This window comes from Canis lupus, chromosome 15 (genome assembly GCF_003254725.2).
Source record: "Canis lupus dingo isolate Sandy chromosome 15, ASM325472v2, whole genome shotgun sequence".
Taxonomy (NCBI): Eukaryota; Metazoa; Chordata; class Mammalia; order Carnivora; family Canidae; genus Canis; species Canis lupus.
In genome coordinates, this window is record NC_064257.1 from 9056275 (window position 1) to 9082250 (window position 25976).

General features: G+C 36.0%; 1 protein-coding gene across 3 annotated transcripts in view; it reads right to left on the reverse strand.

Annotated features, from left to right (window-relative positions):
- Window positions 1-25976, reverse strand: part of ZFYVE9 (zinc finger FYVE-type containing 9) — a 184199-nt gene that overhangs the window by 25073 nt on the left and 133150 nt on the right. For all 3 annotated transcript variants that reach the window (XM_025420053.3, XM_025420052.3, XM_049094283.1), the window contains 3 exons: window positions 19171-19395; window positions 17497-17579; window positions 8947-9051 (listed from right to left, as the gene is read on the reverse strand). In XM_025420053.3, the coding sequence (XP_025275838.3) occupies window positions 8947-9051; window positions 17497-17579; window positions 19171-19395 (413 nt within the window). The remainder of the gene's footprint in view (window positions 1-8946; window positions 9052-17496; window positions 17580-19170; window positions 19396-25976) is intronic.

The window sequence follows — 25976 nt, forward strand, 5'->3', positions numbered from 1 at the left end:
TCCTTCTTATTCTGACCATCTTCCCAGCGTGTACACTCAATCTCTCCAAATAAATAAATAAAATCTTTTTTTTTAAACTTGTTTTTGGCTATTCTATGTTCCTTGTATCTCCATATAAATTTTAGAATAAACACTTAAATTAAAAAAAATTCCTGCTGGCATTTTGATTGAGATTGTGTTGAATCTAAGGGTCAATCTGGGGAGAACAGACATCATAACAATACTGAATCTTCCAATCCATAAACATAGTATCCTTTTCACTTATTTGGGTCTTCTTTAATTCCTTTTTCTTTTTTCTAAAAAATATTTTAATGTATTTATTAATGAGAGACAGAGAGAGAGAGAGAGAGAGAGGGGCAGGCCCCATGCAGGGAGCCCTTTGTGGGACTCGATTCCAGGTCCCCGGATCATGCCCTGGACTGAAGGTGGCGCTAAACCGCTGAGCCACCCGGGCTGCCCTTTTTTTTCCCCTTTTTTTTAAAGATTTTCTTTCTTTCAGAGTGAGAGACAGCATGAGCAGGAGAGGAAGGGAGAGGTAGAAAGGGTCTGAAGCAGACTCTGCACTGAGTGCAGAGCCCACTGTGGGGATCAATCTCATGACTGCAAGATCATGACTTGAACTGAAACTAAGAGTCGGATGCTTAACCAGCTGAGCCACTCAGGCACCCATAGGTCTTCTTTCATTTCTCTTAGCAGTGTTTTTTTAGCTTTCAGTGTATAGGTATTACAGATCTGTCAAATTTATCCCTAAGTATGTAATATTTTTATGCTATTTACTGTCTTAAAATTCCAATTTCTTTTTTTTTTTTTTTAAGATTTATTTATTTTAGAGAGAAAGAGAGAAAGTGGGTGGAAGGGGAAGGGTAGAGGGAGAAGGAGAGAAGTAGACTCCTCACTGAGTTCAGAGCCCAACATAGGGCTCAATCTCAGGACCCATGAGATCATGATCTGAGCTGAAATCAAGTCAGATGCTTACGTGACTGAGCCACCTAGCGGCCCCATAAATTCCAATTTCTGAATGTTTATTATTATATACAGAAATATGATTGATATTTACACAAGGATCTTGCTAGATCTTATTAGATCTAGTAGCCATTTTGTAAGTTCCTTTAGATCTCCGACATAGTAAACAATCATGTTATCTGTGAATAAAGACAATCTTTTTTCCAATCTATATCATCTTATTTTGTCTTATTACATTGGCTAGAAGCCCCACTGAAATGTTGAATAGAAATAAGAGTAGACATCCTCTCCTTGCTCTTAATCTTAAAGTGGAAGCATTTAGTCTGTCACCATTTGATATATTAATTGCAGGTTTTTCACAGATGTGTTTATTAGGCTGCCAAGATACATTTACACATACACACACTTAGAATGGAAGTGGGGTTTTGTCAAATGCTTTTTCTCCATTATGTAATCCTTTTTTTATCCTCTAATATTAATTAAGATTAGAGGATAAAAAGATTAATTTTAATTAAGATTAAATTTTAATTAGATTAATTTTTGAATGTTAAATCAACTTAGCATTCTTGGAATAAACCCCACTTAGTCATGATGTACCTTATCATCTTGTGTTTTGCTGGACTTACTAAAAATGTGTTACATTTTATGCAACTATCTTCATGAGGGATACTGGTCTGCAGTTTGCATTTCTTGCAATTTTTCTCCCCTGGTTTTGTTTTTTTGTTTTTTTAATTAATTAATTTATTTATGATAGTCTCTCTCACACACACACACACACACACACACACACACACAGAGGCAGAGACACAGGCAGAGGGAGAAGCAGGCTCCATGCACCGGGAGCCCGACGTGGGATTCGATTCTGGGTCTCCAGGATCGCGCCCTGGGCCAAAGTCAGGCGCTAAACGGCTGCGCCACCCAGGGATCCCTCTCCCCTGGTTTTGTTATTAGTGTAATGTTGGCCTCACAGAATGAGATTCCCTCCTTATCTATTTTCTGAGTGTTTTTACAGAACTGGTATCATTTCTTCCTTTGTTGTTTAGCAAAGTCACAAGTGAAACTATCTGGACCTGTGTTTTGTTTTTAAAGATTATTTGAGACAGAAAGAGAGAAAGAGAGCATGAGTGGGGGCGGGGGTGGAATGCAGAGGGAAAGAGAAGCAGACTCTGTGTTGGGCATGAAGCCCAATGTGGGGTTTGATCCCAGAACCCGAGATCATGATCTGAGCTGAAGTCAGACACAACCAACTGAGCACCCTGGCACCCTGGCACCTGTATTTTTCTTTGTAGGAAGGTTTGTAACAATAAATTCAATTCTTTCAATAGATACAGGGATATTCGGGTTATCTATTCTATTTCTTTTAAGTGTGATACGAAAGTCTGATGTTCAAGGAATTTGTCCATTCTGTCCAAGTTGAACATTTACTGGCACAAATATATTCATAATATACTTTTGTTTACTGTCTACAGGACTTGTAATAATATCCCCCTCTCTCATATCTCATAATGGTATTTTGTGTTCTTGGCTATGAGTCTTAGGCTATTAGCCTAATCAGTCTGACTATAAGTCTGTCCATTTTATTGATCTCAAGCTTTTGGCTTCATTTTTCTTAATTTTTTTGTCTTCTACTTTATGAATTGCTGGTTTTGTATTTATTATTTTCTTTCTTCCATTTACTTCGTGTTTTATTCTTCCTTTTCTAGTTTCCCACGGTCACTGATTTGAAATGTCTTCTTTTTCCCTACTATAAAAGTTTAATGCTACCAATATCTCTCTAAATCATTGTGTTAGCTACATCTCACAAATTTTGATATGCCATTTTCATTTTCAATTAGCTCTAAATATTCTCTAATTGTCCTTTAGGTTTCTACTGTGACCCATGGGCTATTGAAAAGTGTGTATTATGTTTCCAAATATTTGTGAATTTTCTAGAGATCCTTCTGATATTTTTAATTGAATACTATTGTTGTCAGAGATCTTACTTCGTGTAATTTGAATAATTTTAAATTTACTAGGACTTGTTTTACACCACAGTATCTTGTAATGTTCTGTGTACACTGGAAAAGAAGGTGTGCTCTGCTGCTTTTGGCGGGGGGGAGTGTTCTATAAAAACCACTCAAGTCAAATTGGTTGACAGTACTGTTCAAGTTGTCTCTATCTTTGATGATTTCCCTATCTACGTCTAACAATTATTAAAACAGGGTTACTGAAATCTCCAAATACAGTCATGGACTTGTCTATTTACCCTTGCAGTTCTATCACTTCTTGCTTCAAAAGTTTTGAAGCTCTGTTATTAGTGAATAAATGTCTAGGATTGTTATATCCTTTTGATGAACTGTTCCCTGAATAATTATGAAATGTATCTTTTTATTCTTGTTTTTTTTTATTCTGAAATACATTTTGATATTACTCTATCCACTCAACTTTCTTTTAATATTACCATGGTATATAATTTTCCATCCTTTTACATTTAAACTATTTGTGTCATATTTCAAGTGGTTTTCTTTTTTTTTCTCTTTCTTTTCAAGTGGTTTTCTTATTCACAACCTATAGCTGCATCTTGCCTATCTATCCAATCTGACAATCTCTGTCTTTTAACTGAGGATGTCTAGACCATTTATATGTAACATGATTACTGATATGGTTAGATTTAAATCTAACATCTTGTTATTTATCTTCTACCTGTCCCATCTTGTTTTGTTCTCTTTTTCTTCTTTTTCACCCTTTATATGATTCTAGTTTATCTTCTTTGTTGGCTTATTAGCTATACCTCTTTTAGTTTTTCGAGTGGTTGCTTTTGGGTTTATATATCTTCAACTTATCAGTCTACTTTTAAGTATTATTGTACCATATCCTGTGTCATACAAGAACCATACATCTGTATGGTTCCATACACTTCCCCATCTCTGGCTTTTGTGGTATTTTTGTCATACATTTTGTTACTATATATGTTATAAACACAATACATTTTATTATTTTTGTTTTAAACAACTGTCTTTTTAAAAAGATTTTATTTATTTATTCATGAGAGACACAGAGAGAGGCAGACATAGGCAGAGGGAGAAGCAGGCTCCTTGCGGGAAACCTGATGCAGGACTTGATCCCAGGACCTCAGGATGATGACCTGAGCCAAAGGCAGATGCTCAATCACTGAGCCACCCAGGTGCCCCCTAAACAACTGTCTTTTAAAGAGATTTTCTATTTACCTGCATATTTACCATTTCTGTTACTCTATACTCCTTTGTGAAGATCCAGATTTCCATTATTTGGTATTCTCCATGAAGAACTTCCTTTAATACTTCTTATACAATAGGCTACTAGTAATAGATTCTTTAAGCTCTTATTTTTTTGAAAAAGCATTTTGTTTTTGGAAACATATTTTTACTGGGTATAAAATCTAAGTACTTTGTGGGTTTTTTCTATTACTTTAAAGACTGTGCCTTGAATTGTTTTGTTAAGAAGTCTGCTGTCATTCTTATATTTGTTCCTTAGCAGTAAGTGTTTTTATTCCTCTAGTTGCTTTTAAGATTCTTCTCTTTAGCTCTGGTGTTAAGTAGTTTAAGACAATTACAATTTCTCTTAATGTAGTTTTCATCATGTTTTCTGCAACTGGAATTCATTTAGCTTCTTGAATATATGGGTTTATACTTCTAATTTACAAAATTTTTGATCACTGAGTTTTCAAATGTTTGTTGTCTACTCATCTCTTCTCTTCTTTAAGGACTTCAATTACAAAGCTAGGCCGACTGAGGAGATCTCCCACAGCTCAATCATGTACTGTTCATTTAACTTTTCAGTCTTTTCTTTGTGTCTCATTTCAGATAGTTTCTATTGCTATGCTTTTAAGTTTGCTAATATTTTCTTCAGCAGTGTCTAATCTACTATTAATTTCATCCAGCAGATTTTTCATTTTATTGTCTTTTTCATCTCTTAAAGTCTGATTTGAGTCTTTTTAGTATTTTCCAAGTCTGTCCTTAACATGCTTGTGCCTTGGTCCTGTTAAGCCTTTTCTCTTAAGCTTGATAGGTAATATCAGAGCAGCCGGAATTTATGGATAATCTGGCTCAGTAGAAATAATCTGCCACTAGTTCACTTCGGTTGATAAGAAGACAAATTATGCCTGGTCCTGTGAGAATTGTTTTACCTGTATCTTTCTAGTGCTTTTCTCACATACATACTCTGATAAGTAGTCAGCTGGAGACAGTGGGAATCTCCTATAGATCTCCAGAGTTCTTTTATTTCCAGTAATGTTTTACAAATTCTAGCCATCATGACCTGCCTACTTCCTCAACTCTGTCTCTTCAACTCAAGGAGACCTCTAGGTTCAGTTTGGGTTTCCCTTACCTGAACTATGACCTGGAAATACCAGACAGTAAAACAGGGCAATCACAGAGCTCACTTTCTCTGCTCCACTGCCCTTTTCTTTTTTTACTTATTTCATGGTGACATTTAGCTATTTAAAGCAGACCTCTGTGTTAATGTGCCAGAACTGCTATTACAGTGTACCACAAACTGGATGGCTTAAACAACAGAAATTTATTGTCTCACAGTTCTGGAGGCTGGAAGTCCAAAATCAAGATGTTGGCAGAACTGGTTCCATTTGAAGGCTGTAAAAGAAGGATTTGTTCTGGACCTTTCTCCTTGACTTGTAGGTGGTCATCTTCTCCTTATGTCTTTCTACATCATCTTCCCTTTGTGAGTATCTGGATTTAATTCTGGCTCCACCACCTGCTAGTTTTATGCCTTAATATCCTCATCTATTAAAAGGAATTAAACATGCTAATCTCACAGAAACAGTGTCAAGAATAAATAGTGCCTGTTACATAGTATACTTTCAATAAATGTTATAATGTTAATATAACTAACAACAAATGTCAGTCAACCCAAAGATCAAAATAATCTCATAATTATAACATGAGTAGGGTTACATAAACCAACAGAGCTTGAATGGCCTTGATTAGAGAATTTACATATAAAGTCTACTTCCTTTATTAAATTTTCCATGCTGTCAGAGGTACTGTTTTTTAGCCTTCTAAGCTTAAAATCTTTCCTTAGTGGCCCCCTCCACAGTTTACATATAGCCACAAAACTCAGGTTTTTAAAACTCATTTTAAGTCACTTCTCTGTTTTAGAACCTATAAAATCTACAGATTATCATATTAAGTCTACATTGCTTTGCTTGATTTCTGAAGGCCTCTGAAAATCCAGCAGTCTTTGTACAACTTTATCTCCTAGTCTACTTTAGCCTCTTCTTCACTGGGCAGGCTGTCGTCTTCTATCTTCCTCTCACGACATGTCCATTCCTGGTGCTTTCCTGCCTTTTTTTCTGCAGGCATCTATCATCCTTTTCATTTGTTATTTTTCACTTCTTTTTCTGTGCCTAAATATCATTCATTGTCCATTTCAAATCTTTTATTCATTTGCACTTATAAGACATTTACACAAACATTTACAAACTTGTCCTACGTGGAACATGCTGCTCTGGCTGTTAAGGATTCAGGATCACAACGAAATAAAAGAACATTCCTGACTGCTCCATTTACCAAAGCTCTCCTTTCTCTAGACCTTTAGTAAACTTGCAGTAAGTTTCAGCACTTGTTTTTACATTGTTTTATCGATATTAGTTCTGTTTCATGTCTTTATTCAATAGATATTTCTTGTGCAATTACTCTTTACTAGGCAGTCTGCTAATGATACAGTGGTAAACAAGTGGTTCTGTGAGGAAATATGTGTGGTAGAGAAAACAGATACTGAAGAAGGAATTACAAATATAATGAGTATTACACACAAATATGTGTAGAATTCTAGAGATGTTTATAACAGGGAGAGTTACTCTAGTTGGGAGTTAACTGAAAGCTTATCTGAGAAAATATCATCTAAACTAACACCTGAAAAATGAGTGAGAGGCAGGTAAGGAACAGGGAAAGTGTGCATCAATAAGGAAATGGCTTATGCAAAGGCTTTAGAGCAAAAGGAAACATAATTTAGAAAATAAGTAAGACTATGGATATCAACAAAACATAAATAAGAGGAAAAATGAAATATTGTCGTAAGTGAATAATATATAAGAAATTACTTTTTTCAACTACAAAGTAAAGCGGAATTATTAGCAACACAATTCAGATGTCCAAGACTATGAGAGAAACATTGAATTGAGTTGAAATAAACCTAAAATATGAGTTGAAATAAAAATTGAATTAGAAGGAAAGTTAGTCTGCTAAATCAAATAAGAAAAATAAGTGATATATAATTGGTAAACTTTATTGAAAATTAAATGTAATAAACAACAAGAAATAGAGTTATTGTTTTTTAAAAAAGATACTTGAACCTGCACAACCATAAACCTAGGAGGCAGATAAAGACAGGTAATATAAATGGCAGTTGTTGTCATAAATGTCCTAGGTCAGTACTGAAATAACTGTGGAGGCCTCACAGCTTTTTACAGATATACTTTTATAAACAGATCCAATTTCCAAACATCATCTTGCAAATACCAAGGATAGCAATGTATATCACCTGCTTGAGGATGACGTTTTATTGCCCTATTCTGGACAATAAGCTTCCAGAAGGCCAGCAAAATGTTCTTACTCATCTTTGTATTTCTTTTTTAATTTTTTAAAATTTATTTATGATAGTCACAGAGAGAGAGAGAGAGGCAGAGACATAGGCAGAGGGAGAAGCAGGCTCCATGCACCGGGAGCCCGACGTGGGATTCGATCCTGGGTCTTCAGGATCGCGCCCTGGGCCAAAGGCAGGCGCCAAACCACTGCGCCACCCAGGGATCCCCTCATCTTTGTATTTCGTATCACAGATTATATTTAATAAATGTTTGTGAAATAAAAAATTTTCAAATTTGAGAAATAAATGCATTTTCAAAGCATATCTCTTTTAAGGCTATTTAGGGTACTGATAAAAATCTGCTCACTTTAAAGATTGACACTACCTAATCTCGACTATTACTATTTGATATTCCAAGGTAGGACTATATAACAAATAAAAACTGTTAATTGTATCACAGAAAAAAAGAAAAGCACATGTTCTACTATCCTGAAAAAAGCCACTGTATTGAAAGCCATGGGTAAAAGGTTTCTTGACATAGGTCATTCTCATAAAGCTCATTCTCCTGAGCTTATAAAGCCAGTAAGACATTTACATGATTCTAAGTGAAAGTACAAAATGTTTGAGTGTACAAATGAATAATGAATGAGTGGCTGAATGAAGGGGGAAAAAGAAAAAAGAAAAAAGAAAAAAATGTAAAAAAGAGAGGGAAGGAGGAAATTACTTTATACCAATAAATAGTGGAAGGAGTAATTGGGGACTTACCATCCTAATAAAATATCAAATTGTAACCATTATTATATCAAACTAAGTTTCAAAATAAGATTTTTCCTTTATACCATAATGATTACTGTTGGACATTTTAGTACTGATTTTAAGAAACTTTTAAATTTAAGAAAGACTTCACGTGGCACATAGGCAAAATGCACTATTTACATAATTTTGTTAATGTGTGCATAGTATGCAAATTTTCATTATAGTTACAAAATACAGCTTAATTCAAAATGCAATCATTTATTTGCTTTTGAAACCTTACAATTCCTTTCAGGAGTGAATGATTAAATGTTGAGTATTGTCAAAATTAATATATACTTACAACAGGAGGAAAAATGAAAAGATCTCACCATGAATACTACCGTTATAAAGTTAATTTTATACCTTAATCGAAATGCAAATCAATCACTGATTATCATGGTTTGAAAAGCAAAATCAATGACACAACTAACGACTAAATAAATCACAAACCTAACATCTTGATTTTCTTTCATGAAATGCCTCATCACTCATCTAAGTCACAGTATTATAAACTGATTTCACTGTCAATTAATTTAAAAATGAAATTTATAAACAATCACATATTTTTCATCTTCATTTATGTATTTGACAATGAGACAATGAGAAATATGTCTTCATGGTAAATCTTACCTCATTGTATCTGTTGCTGGGAATTTTGATACTGGTTTTCCGAACTTCCATGTCAACTATCAAACCCTGAACTACTGGCAATGTATATTGGTAATTTCTGAAATCCTAGGAAAAAGCAGATTGAAGTGGTTAAATAAAGAATTTGCCGATGGCAGGATTTGATTTATAGCAATAAAATCAGCATAAATAGTATGTGAAAATTAAAAGATCTCATTTATTTAAATAAGGAAATGTATTATGGAAATCCTATTGTATATATTCCCTAATTAGAATGTAAACTCTCATAAGGAAGTAGACCAGTCTCATATACACCTTATATACAATATTAAATAAATATTTGAATGCTTATTACTCGGCTTTACCACTACTTAACATTTTCTGTTTTTGTTAACTGTCTCCTCCCTCTAAACTAAGCTCCAAGAGGGTAGGTACTCTCACTTCTTTTCTTCTTGTTATATCCCAGATGCCTGGAACAGCCTAGGCACTCAATGAATATCTGTAGGGTAAAATATATACACATACACACACCATATCCAGTGTGGCTGAAGCAAAGTGAGCAAAAACGGTAGGAGTTCAAGTCAAAGTGATGGCACAAAGCTAGATTTCATAGGGTTTCATAGGCCACTGTAAGTACCTTTGCATTTACTGTGAGGTGTCTGGCCTACTTTAACAGATCTCCCTGACTACTTTGTAAAGAATAGAGGTAAGGGAACAAGCATAGAAGAAAGGAGATCAAATAAACATATAAAAATAATTCAGGCAAGAGACAGTGATAATTGACCAAAGTGTCAAAAATTCAAAAGGTGGTGAGAAGCAATGAGATTCCAGATATATTTTGAATGGGAACCTGACAACATTTATCACTGCATTGAATATGGAATGTGGAATAAAAGTGAAGAATCAAAGATGATTCTGAAGTATATGGACTGGGCAACTACAAGACTGCATTGCCATTTACTGAGAGGCAGAACATGATGCAAAGGGGAAGGTGGCAAGTCAGAAGTCTGCAGAAGAAAGGTGTCCTAGATGCTAAGAAAAGAAAATGTATAGATACTGGTAAGCTGTTGGATGGAACAGTGTGAAAATTGTTTTCTGACTGCTTCTATTGGGGAAATTGGAGCTGGGTTATCAGCTGGAAGTAAGAAAAGGAGATGAGTACTGGCAATTTGAGAAAACAGGAAAATTGGAATGTGTTATGGACCAGGAAAGATTGCCAGGTAAGTCTGAGAGCTTCCTTAATGGTATTGGTCATGAATCTAAAGTGAGACCAGTGAATAGGCTTGTCTTCATCCACTTTCAGGCTTGGATAAAGTTATGAATGAATGAAGAAGTACATCCACACAGGTATGTATAGTCAATTGATTGATTGATTGATTGATTGATTTAATTTTTATGATAGTCACACACAGAGAGAGAGGCAGAGACACAGGCAGAGGGAGAAGCAGGCTCCATGCACCGGGAGCCCAACGTGGGATTCGATCCTGGGTCTCCAGGATCGCGCCCTGGGCCAAAGGCAGGCGCTAAACTGCTGCACCACCCAGGGATCCCTCTTTTTTTTTTTTTTTTTAAGATTGATTGATTGACTGATTAATTACAGGGAAAGAGCAAGAACAGGGGGAGGAGCAGACGGAGAGAGAGGGGGAAAGTATCTCAAGCTGACTCTGCATGGAGTCCCATGAGGGGCATGATTTCACAAATATGAGCCAAAACCAAGAGATGGTTGCTTAACTGACTGAGCCCCAACTGACTTTTTGAAAAGGGTATAAAGGCAAGTAAATGAAGGAAGGATAGTCTTTTTGACAAATGGTACTGAAACTGGACATATGAATGAAAAAAAAGTTTCTAAGAATGCCTCACAATCATAAACAAAAACTAACTAAAAATGGACCATAGGCCTAAATATAACACATAAAAATAGAACTATAAGCTTACTACAAAGAAACATCCAAGAAAATATTTGTTATATCATTCTAGTCAATAAGTTCTTAGCATACAAAAAGCATGTTCCACAAAAAAAAAAAAAAAAAAAAAAACTCAAGAAACTTGAAGGGTACCTAGGTGGCCCAGTTGGTTGAGCATCTATCTTCAGCTCAGGTCACGATACTGGGGTCCTGGGATTGAGCCCTGAGTCAAGCTCCCTACTCAGTGGGGAGCCTGCTTCTCCCTTACTCTACCCTGCTTGTGTATGTTCTCTCTCTCTCAAATAAATAAAAAAAAAATTTTTTTTAACAAATTGAACTTTAACAAAATTAACTTCTGTTCTGTGAAAGACACTGTTAAGAGAATAAAAAGGTAAACCAGAGGCTGGGAGAAAATATAACAAATGATATAAATCTACCAAAAGATATATTCAGAATACATGAAAAACTCTCAAAACTCAACAAGAAAATAACAACCATATTTTTTAAATGGGCAAAAATCTGAACATTCACTAAAGAAGATATAAAGAGGACAAATTAGCACATGAACAAATGTTCTGAATCATTCACTATAAACAGCATACAAATTAAAATCACAAAAATTAAGATCACTAAACTCCTATTGGAATGGCAAAAATTAAAAACAAAAAAAGAGAAATAACAAGTGCTGGCAAAAAAAAAAAAAAATACTTGTATATTCTTTGTGAGTGCCAGCTACTACAGGTGTGTTGGAAAGTAATTTCACAGTTCTTTATAACACTAAATGTACAACATGGCTTAACTATCCCATTCCCAGGTATTTATCCAAGAGAAGGGAAAACTGATGTTTACCTAAAATTTCATAATTAAATGTTTATGGCAACTTTATTTATAGTCACCCCAAACTAGAACAACCCACAGATCCATCAACAGGTAAATGGAAACTGTGGTTCATACGTACAACCGAGCACTACTACACAGCAATAAAGATGAATGAACTATTTGTATTAAAGGTTACCAGAATATGCCACCCCAAAATATGCCTCTGTTAATCACTCTTTGGTCAGTCTCATTTATAGGGCCTCATCAAAGAACCAAAGATAAGTAAAGGAAAAAGACTATTATTTCCTCCAACAATATATGTAACACAGGTAAGTTTCAAATACATAAGTAAAAGAAACCAGACTGAAAATACTACATACCGGGTGATTCCAATTATATGACAGTCAGAAAAAGCTAAAACTATAGGGACAGAGGATCAATGGTTACCAGACATTAGGGGTGCACTAGCAAGTTTTCTGGAGTGATGGAACTGTCTGTATCTTAATTCCAACAGTGGTAGTAACATAACTCTTCATTTGTCCAAACTCTTCAAAAGGTGAATTTTACTGTACATCAATGAAAAAAAAGTTTCTTTAAGAAAGGTAAATTTAAATAGGGTTTACATTTTGCCAGGCCACCACAACAGAGGGGAAGAGACAGAGAGGAACTAGAATTATGTCCCCCCCAAAAAAGTGATTTTAATGATGAAACCATGGAGTCTTAAGACAGGGAAAGAGAAAAGCAAGAGGAGTGAGACAATGGAACAGTATTAGAATCAATAGATTGGGGACGCCTGGGTGTCTAAGCAGTTGAGCGTCTGCCTTCAGCCCAGGGCATGATCCCGGAGTCCTGGGATCGAGTCCCACATCAAGTCCCTGCATGGAGCCTGCTTCTCCCTCTGCCTGTGTCTCTCTGCCTGCCTTTCTCTCTCTCTCTCTCTCTCTCTCTCTCTCTCTCTCTCATGAATAAATAAATAAAATCTGAAAAAAAAAAAAAAGGAATCAATAAATTGTAAGTCCTAATAAGCTAGAGACAGAGAAGGTGGTAAAAGGGTTCAAAGCAAGTTTCCTCCAGATGTGTCACCTTGAACTGAAGGCAACTGAGACTCTGTAGCTCAAGAGAAGCTTTTGCCTTCATCTAAACTACCTAGAAGAACCTAAATTGAGGGTTTTTCCCAGACTTAGAATTATTACTAGAGATAAATTCTGTGTGACCCATCTGTATGGCAGATTACCAAAACACCTAATTAGCAAACATCTGTTCTTATTCTTACTGCCTTATGAATTGCCCTCCTCCCTTTGGAGGCCCTGGGCCCCTATCCCATTCCTTAGCTCAGGATGGCATATATAACTCCTTTCACCTTTCTGTCTTTGAACCCCTCATGTATGTGAGGTTCTCACATATATACAAAATTTAATTTTCTCCTGTTAATTTGTCTCATGTTAATTTAATTCTTAGACCAGTTGGAAGTATCTTTAAAGGCAGAGAAAAAATTTTCCTCTCCAATAGTCGTGATGGAGAGCAAGACACTTCAGTAAATAATCCACTGAAAGTTTGTATAAGTAAATTGACATAGGCCATAAAAACCATAGGCTTCTGCTACTAGATTACAGGATAAATATCTCCTTTTCATGCTAACACAGATTATAATCAGTAAGAAAAATTACCTTGTCAAAAATGTGACTAAAAACTAAAGATGTCAAAGAGTGACAATAGGATGGGGACCAGAGTAGAAAGAGGGAGGGAGGGAGATGGGAGAGAAGGAAATCTTATAAACTATAACTTCAAAATTTCCACTTTTGGGGGGGCTTGGCTGACTCAGATCGTGGAGCATGATATTCTTGATCTCAGAGTAAAAAGTTCAAGTCCCACATTGAGGGTAGGGATCATGAAATAAAAATCAATTAATTAATTAATTTTTCATTTCTGGCCTAAATGAAGAAAGAAGGACTAGATTTATTCTCCTGCCTGAAACAAACAAACCTGCACAGAATACAGGAAACAATAATTTTTAAAGATACTTAGTCTCAAGCAACATAGAACAGTGATCCTTGAGAGGCAGAAAACGAACAAGGTGAGCTCTATGACTATTCAGCTTATGCTTCCAGAGAGTTTCCAAGTTCAGGTGCAGGGAAGGGGGAATGTAGGTAGAGGTGGACAGATTTCCTGAGTTGAGGCAAAACTAAGAATCCAAAAACCCAAGGTAGCTAGAGTTCACAGGATAGAGTATCAGAGAGCAGAAAACTGATGCAGAGAAGAACTCCAAAGATTTGTAGGGGATCTCACTCCAGAATTCAGGAGAGTTCTGATTAGCAAATGTATATGAAGAAATCTCTTGAGGCCAGTGAAAGAACTATCTGAAATGATTACTGGAAACATTATCTGGTACACAGGTCTGGGAATATAGTGCCTAGACCTAAAAACCAGAGAGGAGAATCTCATATTCCATGGGCATTAGGCACAGTATTGTTGTACGACAAAGAATTTGGCTAGTTTTTGCTCCTGGTTCCTGAGAGGTGGCCTCTAAAGCGCTGGAATTTCCTGAGCTACAGGAGTATCTTTGTTATTCAGCAGTGGCTCCCTTGATAGTCTATGTTAATTTAGACCCTCACAGTGGGTCTCTAGATAGTTTATGCCAACAAGATGACTCAGGGTGGGGTGTGGCCATGACAAAAAGTTCAACCATCTGACTAGAGGTTGGGGCTTAGGGGCACATGGTATCAGGGGGGCTGCAGACTGAATTCAATCACATGGCCAGTGACTCAATCAATTATGCCTAGGTAAGGAAACTCCAATAAAAACTGGGGACACAAAAGGTCAGGTGCTTACTCTGTGCATATTATGTATCAATGTATCAGCTGGGTGACAAGTCCCAGAGGACACAGAAGCTTCTTATGTGGGACCCTTCTAGACCTTGTAGTATGTGTTCTTTTCTTTTTACTGGCTCTAATTTGTAATTCCTTTACTATAATAAAACTGTAATCATAAGTATAATACACTTTGCTCAGTTCCATGAATCATTCTAGTGAATTACCAAAACTGAGATGGCAGTGGGAATGCCAACATTTGTATCCAGTTAGTCAGAAGTATGGGTAGCCTGGGAATCCCTAAACTTGAAACTGGTGTCTGAAGTAACAACAGTATTGTAAAAAATGTGCCTTTAATCTGTGAACTTTAGCCTAACTTCAAATAGGGCCAAAAGTCATTTCAGGTACTCAGAAGGGTCTTGCCTTAGTATTGGGGAATAATTAGTATTATAGTAAACCAGACTTTGGTTCCACCTTACAAATCTTGAAAGCAAGACTTGAAAGGACCAAACTATTTTTAGGTAAATTAACTACCTTACTTGCAACACAACTCAAAAATATTTATAGGAATAGAAAACTATCCAGCACCAAGCAAGGAAAAATCATAATATTTGGCATTCAATAAAAAATTTAAAAATACCAAGCATGCAAAGAAGCAGGAAAATACAACTCAAAGTAAAGGGGTAGTTAAACTGAATTAGAACTGATAGAGATGTTATAATTATCAAACAATTACATTATAATAATTACTATGACCATATTCCAGATGTTCAAAATATTAAGTATAGGCATACAGAATACAGAAAAAGACCTAAGCCAGACTTCTAGAGATGAAAATTACAATGAGTAAGATCAATCCCCTTTTCCCTTAAAAAGATGGAACTGGCAGCTTTAACAATGCAAAATAAAAGATTACTGAACTTGAAGACAATAAACAATAAAAACCATCCAAAATGAAACATAAAGAGGAAAAAAAAAAAGACTGAAAAAGAATTAAAAAAGCATTAGTGAGCTGTGAAACAATTTCAAGCAGCCTAATATTGTCTGTAACATTAGAGTCATTGAAGGAGAGGAGGAGGTAGACAGAAAGTTATTTGATAAAAACTATAAACTTGGGCAGCCCCGGTGGCTCAGTGGTTTAGCGCCACCTTCAGCCCAGGGCCTTATCCTGGAGACCCAGGATCGAGTTCCACGTCGGGCTCCATGCTTGTCCCTCTGCCTGTGTCTCTGCCTCTCTCTCCCTCTCTCTCCCTCTCTCTGTCTCAAATGAATAAATAAATAAAATCTTAAAAAAACAAAACTATAAACTCACAAAACTAAGAAGCTCAACGAACCCCAAACACAAGAAACATATACCAAAAAACCATATGAAGGCACATAATCATATTGCTCAAAACCAGTAATAAGAAGATAAAGTGGGCAGCCTGGGTGGCTCAGCAGTTAAGCGCCACCTTCGGCCCAGGGTGTGATCCTGGAGACCTGGGATCAAGTCCCACGTCAGGCTTCCTGCATGGAGCCTGCTTCTCTGTGTCTCTGCCTCTTTCTCTGTGTGTCTCTCATGAATAAATAAATAAAATATTAAAAAAAATAAAGCAACCAGAGAAGGAAAAAACATTATGTAGAGAGGAACAAAGAGGGAAAATAGACTCCTTGTCTGAAACAATGCAAACCAAAAGATAGCAGAAGGATTATTATTCATCCTTCAAATACTCAAAGAATAAAATTGCCAACCTAGAATTCTATATCCAGCAAAAATATCTTTCAAACATGAAGGCAAAATAAAGATATTGTTAGAAATACAGGTGTCAAAAGAGCTTCTCACCAGCAGACCCACAGGACAAGAAATGTTACAGGAAATCTTTCAGGCAGAAGGAAAAGGACACCAGATAGAGATACAGGTTTACACAAAGGAATGAAGATCCCTGGAAATGGCAACTATGTAGGTAAAGCTACATGAGTTTTTATTATTTAAATATCTTTAAAACATAATTGAAACTATTAACTACAACTGCATGACAGAGTTAAGGAAATAAATCCAGTCCCCAGAAAGCAACTAAAAAGCTGGGTAAGCAGTTTTTAAAAAACAATCATTACAATGCTCTGGATCAGACCAAAGGCATACAACACCCTGAGACAGGTTTATTCATGAAAGCTGTTCAACTCCAAGCAAGGCCAGTCGAGCTGAGCCTGTGAGAGCTGAGCCTGTGATCATGCTTGGGGCTGCCCCCTAGCCCACTCAGGTAGTTTAAGGTAGTTTGTAAAAATAATAATCTCTGCTACTGGAAGGATCTGACTTGATTTGGAGTGGTAGTGGTAATCTCAGCAGCTCATGAAGACAGAAAGCTTGGTTGGCTCAAGGTTGCTACTCGCTGGCCTGTTTGGGGTAAGTGAGGAGCAGGCAGGCTAGTCAGAGATTTAACAAAGGCTCTGGGAGGGGACACAGCCCTGAAAAGCTTCACAAACTCTCCACACACCCAGGAGTGACCTTAGTCTGTGCACACGTACAGCAAAGACCTTAGTGGGCCCAAGCCAACCAATATCCTTGGTCAACAGAGTTAGAGCCTGTGCATGTGCAAAGGCACATGGGAGCCCAATGCAAAGGAAAATAATAAAGTTTGAATTCCAATCTATACACAAATCCATCAAAAAGGATGAAAACCTTTGTCACCTAGGGTATTTTAATAAATCTCTGAGCAATCTCAGGCTAAGCAATAAGCTATATAGACAAAGGGGACACCAATATGATGGGAAGCTTAAAATTAAAACAAGACAGAATGCTTGGTGCTTGATTACGTCTAGTCCTCACAATAATCCTGCAAGGACATTTAATAAGTGTATAATCAAGGGCTGAAATCCTATACTATTTCATTCCAAAGCTCCATATACTTTCCAAAGAATATGTATGTTATTCTTTTCCTACAGTATAAATCTGCACCTGGCTATTAACAAAAAATGAAATCCTTCTCTTCCTTTTCCTGTACAAACCCGAGTAAGAAAAAAGAAAATAAAAATCCCCAACTTACTGCAAGAAGATTCATGATGGTATGCCCTGTCTCTCCAAACAATGGCTTCCGAAATCTGACACTGAAGAGTGGGCATGGATAAACTATGGAAATGAGAAATAACAAGACTAAGTTTGACAGCTTAACATTTTGGTAAAAGAGATATCATGATTCATAAAGTTTTCAAAATATAACTCTAACAGCTGTTTTAAAGCATATGAAATTTAGGGCTCAAAAGCTTTTGGCATAGTAGCATCAAAGACAAATTCTGAATCTTCTACAAACCATACCAGAGTAAGTCTTTTGATGACCAGAATAAGCCTTTTGATGCAACTGTCTCAAAAATGAACTACAAAGTCTTAGGAAGCACTCTTCTTCAAACTGGATTAATATGATCCAGGGAACAAATATCTCCTAATTCTTCTGTGTTTACTCTTACACACCTTCCTACCAGGATTATCCTCCTTAGAATAGGCAACCTATTAGCTGGCTTATTCCTCAAACTTTATGGGGTGAGACAACCTATTAGCTGGCTTATTCCTCAAATTTTATGGGGTGAACTGCCTATACAGGACAGAAAGATATACATGTTGTTTCCTCTGCAAACAGTTCCTTCCTTTCCCTACTTAATTTAACTGACTCATATGCCTCTCTCACAATTCAGTCCAGAAGCAAATTGGTCCAAAAGATGTTTCTTATCCAACTCCTTCACTTTGGTGAAGTCAGAGTCCGTCTTGGAACTCCAAAAGAACTTTGTTAGCTTTGAACATGTGCTTTAACACAATATACTACTATAATCATTATTCCTGTATGTCTTCCTTACAGAGGTTTCCAAGAGCCTGTAACCATGCCTTAGCTATTTCTGAATTTCCAGGATTTGTTACAAATAGTAGGGCTTTGTTAAATTCTTATTAAATGAATAAATAAGCAAAAGAATGAAGCTGACCTCCTGAAAACACATAATATACTGTTTTATAGTTTATAAAACAGTTTTTCATTATCTCATTTGATCCTCTTAACAATCTTACATGATAATGTAAAACGCAAGTATTATTTTTTCTACTTGCAGAGGAAACTGACAGATTGAGTGACTTGCCCAGAGTTACAGTAAGTCATAGAGTTAAGAACCCTGTTCAAATGGTCTGATTCCTAGACCACAGCAATTCTAAGTGAAGATAGTTTAAAAGAAAGCTTGCATTTAGGCCTTAATGTCTTTAAAATACTCACAACTTAGTTGTATTGCTTCCACCACGGGCAAGGAAGCTCTTCTATTGCTCACTTTATCAACTGAGAGTGATCTCTACAGCACTAGTTTCTAGCATGTTACATTATGTAAAATATAATTTGTCCTAAGTATTTTTCAACAAAATTACCAAAAAATGCTCACTATAGATACTGTAAAAAGATACTTGTTAAATTCCAATATATTTTTTTCTGAAGATGGTTATATATTTATCAGCGAACTACATAAAACCAGTAAGTTTACAAGATAATAAATAATCACTAACTTCCTCACTTGAGATTTTTTAGTCCTTTCCATTAAAGCTAAAATAAGTAAAGACAATGGCCAAATTTAGGTTGGCTATTTCAAAAGACTTCTCCTGGATTGTATCACTGTGGGGAGAGGGTCTGAATATCTCGGGCCGTTAGTCATCAAATCTGGGTCATATGGTGTAGAAGTTATTTTACACTTACGTCGATATTCAGCTCCAAGTCTCAACATTAGTCGGATGGGAAACACTTTAGCCCAAGGAGTTTCCCATTTCTGGATGAGAATCCCAAACAAATAAGGTGGGGTTGGGAGTACTAGGTCTTGCAGTGACTGGTAAGTAGATGTCACATATAAGAATCCACCATGTTCTTTACTGCCAAGGAAACTCTGACTGAAGAAGGAATGTCCCAAGTTGCCCACAACATTTCCTAAAACAAAAAAGTTCATTAATTACTCCCTTAATAAATCACTCACATTTTTAATAATCGTCATTACTTAACATTGGGCCAGACACTGCAGAACACTAATTCCCAAACTTTCACTATGAAAGACGCATTTATAAACAGTATTTACTAAATGAAAATTTGTTTTCCAATCTTATCAGGGCCTCTGGTTAGCATGAAATATTATCACACTGTGGAAGTCTATCTAGCTAAAAGCCCAAAATATTGATGCCTTCCTTAGACTGGACAACTCTACTGTATGAATCACTTCATACAGTAGAGGTATCAGGATAAGAATCACTGCCTCAAAAGTCATGAAAAAAATGTTACGACCAGGTATCTGCTCTCACAGACCTTACAATCTCACTGGGTGAATACAGTCAGTTCATGAACATAATAAATTAAGACCATACGTAGAGTTATGTATGAGACACTGAGGGAAGAAAACTTATGGAGAAGATAGTATCACAGACAGGATTTATGTTTTGTAATTTTGGGTGGGACAAATATGAAACATAATGCAGGGCTTATTTAAATTCATACTAGTTTTTTTTTCCTTTTAGGTGCAAATGCCCTTGCCTAAGCACTTTCTAATTCAGATATTTTTTAAATGAAACAGTGACAAATCAGCCTTTCATTAAGATGACATTTTCCTCAGTTTGGAATTACAGAAGAACTTCCCAACAGGAGATGTTCCATAGAGGTAGATAGGTTCCCTAGACGTGTGTAAGCTTCTTCCAATATCTCTGAAAGAAATAACAGCAAATACAGAAATGCTCATAAGAAAACTTAATGCTTACTTTCCTAGAAAACAAGGCTCTACTCACAGAATAGTTCAATAATGGGTCACAGAATCCAGGAGTGAAGTAAGAAGCTGAGAGCCATGTTCACCTGTACATTATTATTTGCCAAATACATATAGAGACAGTACTCTTCTTACCCCAGGATTAACCAAATCTGGCTGCACATTTTAGCTGCTGGGTCAGATCTATGAAAACAAAATCCCCATATCTAGAAGCAGTATGTATTTTAAGGAAAAAAATCACAGATTGTGGAGTCACAGAGGTATGGTTTGAATACTAGTTCAATCACTATTATGTGATTTGGGGGCAAATTATTTGACTTCTGCAAGCATCAATATTGGTGTAAAGCAGGGGAAATTATAAACTTCAGAACTGTTAAATAAACGATAGAATTTATGCAAAATGCCTAAGAACACATGGCACACAGTGTGTTTTCAAAAAATTGTAACTCTTATTGTTATAATGTACATGTACATATAATGACTAGGCAAATATTATAGGATTTTCTTTGCTTTATCAAAGATTTTAAAGTTTGTATAAATTTTCATCTTTTAACCTGGAGAGAAGAATGGGATGTAAAAGAGATAGAAGACTTTTTTTTTTTTTCCATCTACAATGGAGAGTATACAATAGCATTCCTCTGAAGTTCTAACAAGAGCATAATGTTTATGTTTCATAAAACTGCCCTAGTGCTTATATACCTCAAAGGTGAAAACTCTGTCGGCTTGGTACTCAGGCATTCATTCATTATCCCTTTGGGGATTTCCCTATTAGAGATTGGATTATTTATGGATAATCTATTACTGGCTATTTTTCTATAGATATTACCTTTTTGCTTCTACCACCCAACAACCTCTTTCTCTGTCTCAATAACACTCAGATTCTTCCCTATGCACCTTTATATTATATATTATACTGTAAACATCTATGTTCTTAAAAACATTTTTTTAAGGTAAATCTCTATCAATCCTAATAAGTGATTTAGACTGCTATATACCACCTCATTGATAAACACGTAGCATTCCACAGGTGTAGATACTAGCAAAAATAAAACACTGGGTATGAGAATTTAACAAACACAAGCTTTCGTTGAAAACTTAATCTGGGGCTCTTGAACTCGTGAAGTCTGTTATATATTGGTTTATACAGGTTCTTCTCTATGGGAAGATACAATAGAATGAATCTACTGAACTAATATATCCCAAGACTACTACAGAATCCATATATATAAAATAGATACTGATTCTTGCTTCTGAGCTTAAATGACCAAGAATACAAAGCTATTTTGCATGGCATTAATCAGATAATTCTCAGACCAGTGCCACTAGAACTGAACTTTGGAATGAGTGAATGAACGAATGAATGAATGTATTTAAGAGAGAGACAGCGTGCACACAAGCAGTAGGGGCAGAGGGAGAGGGAGAAATAGACTCTCCACTGAGCAGAGAGCCCAAGGCGGGGCTCCATCCCAGGATCCTGGGATCATGACCTGAGCCAAAGGCAGATTCTTAACCAACTGGGCCACCCAGGTACCTCTGGGTTTTTTTATTTTACAGATGAGGAAATTGAAGGTTAGGAGTGGAGGTGAAGTGACTCTCAAAAGACAAGGTAAAATAAGTGGCAAAATAAGATCTAGAGAGCAGATCTTTTAATCTCCTAGTCTTTTAATATACCATACTGTCTTTCATACATATATATATAATAAGTATATATTATATATATGTAATTTATAATTTTCCATCTTAAATTTGGAATTTTAACTTTGTTTTTCAAAGTGCTTACAGCCATCTTTAAATTCAATTCAAATACAACTTAAATATCTATGTGACAACAGCTTCCTTTTGTTTCAAAACATGTTTATCCTCACAGCTAACTCAAATGGAACAATTTCCAAACAAATGGTTCACTTACTTTAAGAAATATTAATATTCATGATTAACATATAACTTCAAACTATCAAAAGAATTTAGATAGCTGCTTGATGTTCTTTGCAATACAATAAACTGCAGTTAAGCATAAGTACTTCAAAAAACGTCATTTCCTCAGTCCAGAGCATCTGCGAGATTTGCCGTGTAACTTCAAAAAATTCAAGAGGCAGTTTACTGCTTTTTTAGAACATGAGATTTAGAGAAGATACAGCTGAATTCAAACCTGGGTTCAGCCACTAATCAACTACTTGTCTGATTTTTGATTAAGTTACTTAAGCCCTCAGTGCCTCTCAGTTCCCTCATATGTAAAATGGGGACAAGAACAATAGGAATCTCATGGAGTTGTCGAGAAGAAATGAAATAGTGCACATAAAACAATGAGTATGGCCTAACATGCAATGAGTGTTCAATATATAATAGAGGGGTGCCTGGGTTGTGCAGTTGGTTAACCACCCAACTCTTGCTTTTTTAAAAAAAAAAATTTATTTATTTATTCATAGAGACAGAGAGAGAGAGAGAGAGAGAGGGAGGGAGAGAGGCAGAGGGAGAAGCAGGCTCCACGCAGGGAGCCCAATGCAGGGAGCCCAATGCGGGACTCAATCCCGGGTCTCCAGGATCACACCCCAGGCTGCAGGTGGCGCCAAACCGCTGTGTCACCGGGGCTGCCTGCAACTCTTGCTTTTGGCACAGGTTGATCTCCGTATTGAGAGACTGAGACCTGCATCAGGCTCCATGCTCATCAGGGAGTCTGCTTAAGATTCTCTCCCTCTGCCCCTCCCCTTTGAATGTGCACACTGGCATGCTCTCTCTTCCAAGTAAGTAAATCTTTTTAAATAAGTAAATAAATACTAGATATTAGCCTTAAATTACCTCTTCATAAATAATTCCATATTTCTTTCTCATTGGTTGAAAAATTACTTTGCAAAAAGCACAATACCATGGCTCCTTTGCTCATAGAAAGATACAAAACTAGTTTACCAAAAAGGTTCATAATTAATTGCAAAAGGAGACCATGATAAAATCCAAACCATGATACAACATCTTTAACTGGAAAAACAATACAAGAAATTACTGATGATGAAGAAAACACCAATGAAGTTCCTCCTTCCCTGGAAACACAGCTGCTAGGAAACATTTTTCTTACTTTACATATAAAAAAGTGACTTACTTCAGAAATACTAGAGATTATAAGCAGTATAATTTTAATAGCCATGAGAAATAATAGTAAGCTACTAAAATCAGAAACAATTACTGGACATTGATTGATCAATCAAAAATTTACCACATGATATACTGCTAGATACTGGTCCGAAAAAGAGATACACATATTAGCAAAATATCTTCTAAGATACACAAAGCTTGACAGACTCCTAGTCATTCCACAAACATTTGCAGGATACCTATCATGTTTTTATAAATGTCTTATCAATTATTTATATTCTTTGAGAGATTACTATTTTTTTTAAAGATTTTATTTATTTATTCATGAGAGACACAGAGAGAGAGGCAGAAACACAGGCAGAGGGAGAAGCAGGCTTCATTCAGGAAGCCCGATGCAGGACTCAATCCTGGGACTCCTGAATCACGCCCTGGGCTGAAGGCAGATACTCAACCACTGAGCCACCTGGGCTGCCCAAGAGAGACTACTATTTTAAAATCTCTCCCGCCGCCGCATTCTCTAATCCACCTACAATTTTTCTTCTAAATACTTGTGGGGATAGAAAATTGGCAAGAGATGGTGCTTTCAAAATACCTAAGTACATTTTTTTTCTAAATTAATAGTGAGTATGCACCTATACTCTTAGGCTGAGATAAATCTCTGCGTTTAAAAAAAAAGGTCAAATTCCATTATATTTGAGGCCTATAATTTTATGTGACATTACAAAATTATTAATAAAAATAAAATTCAAAAATGAATGCAATTATCAATAACATATACATTAGTAATATAGTACCTTAAAATTTACTTTGCCTTTTGATAAATCTATATAAGAAATTTAAATTAACCAAAAGGTCATCTGGATTAACCCAAGTGACCGCAATTTAAAGATACAAAGTAAGGAAGATTTTAGCAGAGTAGGTGATAAAGAGAAATAATTTAAAAAAAATTTTCAAAGATAGGAAATCATAGAAACTTCCCAAGTAATCTGAGTGACTCATGGTATTTCTTTCTCAAGTACTAGAGACACTGGGGTCTCAGAAATGCTCTTAGGTTGACCTCAATAGTATTTAATCTTGTTTCCAAGTCCCAATGGGAACAAGAAGTCAGGAATAATAAGCACAGCATTTTTATTAATAGAAGTGTTCTCTCAGGACTCGTTTCCTCCAGATACTTCTCCACAAAATGACAAATTGCTTCAATCCACGTTTTTTGTTTGTTTGTTTGTTTGTTTAATAAACTTCTCCAATGTGCCAGACTATTTGTTCTAAAGGCTGGTACACAGAGTTGAGCCAGACAGATAAATCCTGCCCTCCCAGAGCTTATATTCTAAAGGAGGCAGACAAACATCAGTTAGCAAAGATAGTGACAAATGTTTTGAAGAAAATAAAACAAGAAAGGTAATGTAAAAGATTGATGGAGACAAGGGAGAGAACACTTCTTTAGCTATGAGGGTAAGGAAAAAATCCTTTGAGGTAGAAACATCTGATAATAGATCTGAATGAAGAGAAGATACCAACCAGTTAAGATCTGCAAAGAATAGCATTCCAGGTCTAGGAACAGTAAGTACAAAAGTCAAGAGTTAGAAATGAGTTTGATGGGTTCAAAGGTCACAAAGGCGATCAATGAAGCTAAACTAAGGAGTAGTAAGAGATAAGGTCAAAGAAATCTTCAGAAACTAAATCATATAGAATCTTGTAGGCCAAAGGCATTTGGAGTTTATTCTAATTTGTAGTGAGAAGCCTCCATTGTGCCTTCATACCCATCACTACGCTACACAAAAATGCTCTCAATTTGCAGGGATTAGATTTAGGATAACCAAAGAACAGCTGAGAGAAAATAAACAGGTTTGCAAACATAAAACTGCAAATGACTGAAAGGGAACAAAAAGCATTTTTCTTTTTTTTTTTCAATTTTTATTTATTTATGATAGTCACAGAGAGAGAGAGAAAGAGAGAGAGAGAGGCAGAGACACAGGCAGAGGGAGAAGCAGGCTCCATGCACCGGGAGCCCGATGTAGGACTCGATCCTGGGTCTCCAGGATCGTGCCCTGGGCCAAAGGCAGGCGCCAAACCGCTGTGCCACCCAGGGATCCCCAAAAAGCATTTTTCAAAGGTAAAATGATTTAACACGCAAGGTTAATATTTATATTCTGTGTTTATAATTTTAATGGTCTTCTTGCCTCATTCCAAAGTTAAATCTAAAAGCTGAAAATCAGTAACAATGTAAACCTTGTATGCCCATGTAATTATTAATCAATTCACATTAATATTCCTATTAAATTGATGACTTTTTTGAAGAGAGAATATACCTTAGGATCCAGCACAAAAGGCAAAAATTACCCAAAACAACAGCTCAGAGATACCCAGATTGATTTCAGAGGCTTCAACATCAAAAAGGAGTTCCAAAGGAAGACAATGTTGGGAATGAAAGAGAAGTAATATTCAAAGGGATAATAACCAAGAATTTTCCAAATTAAAGAAAGAAATGTGTTTTCAAATCAAAAGTACACTTTTGGTACTAGACAACAAAAATAAAACTAAATCCACATATATGTTCACATAGATCAACAGAATAGAGAAAGAAACCCATACATAGAATGCAAATATTTAAAAAGTATCAAGGTAATTTGATGGCAAAAGGATAGTCTTTTTAACAAATTGTTCGAACAACTGG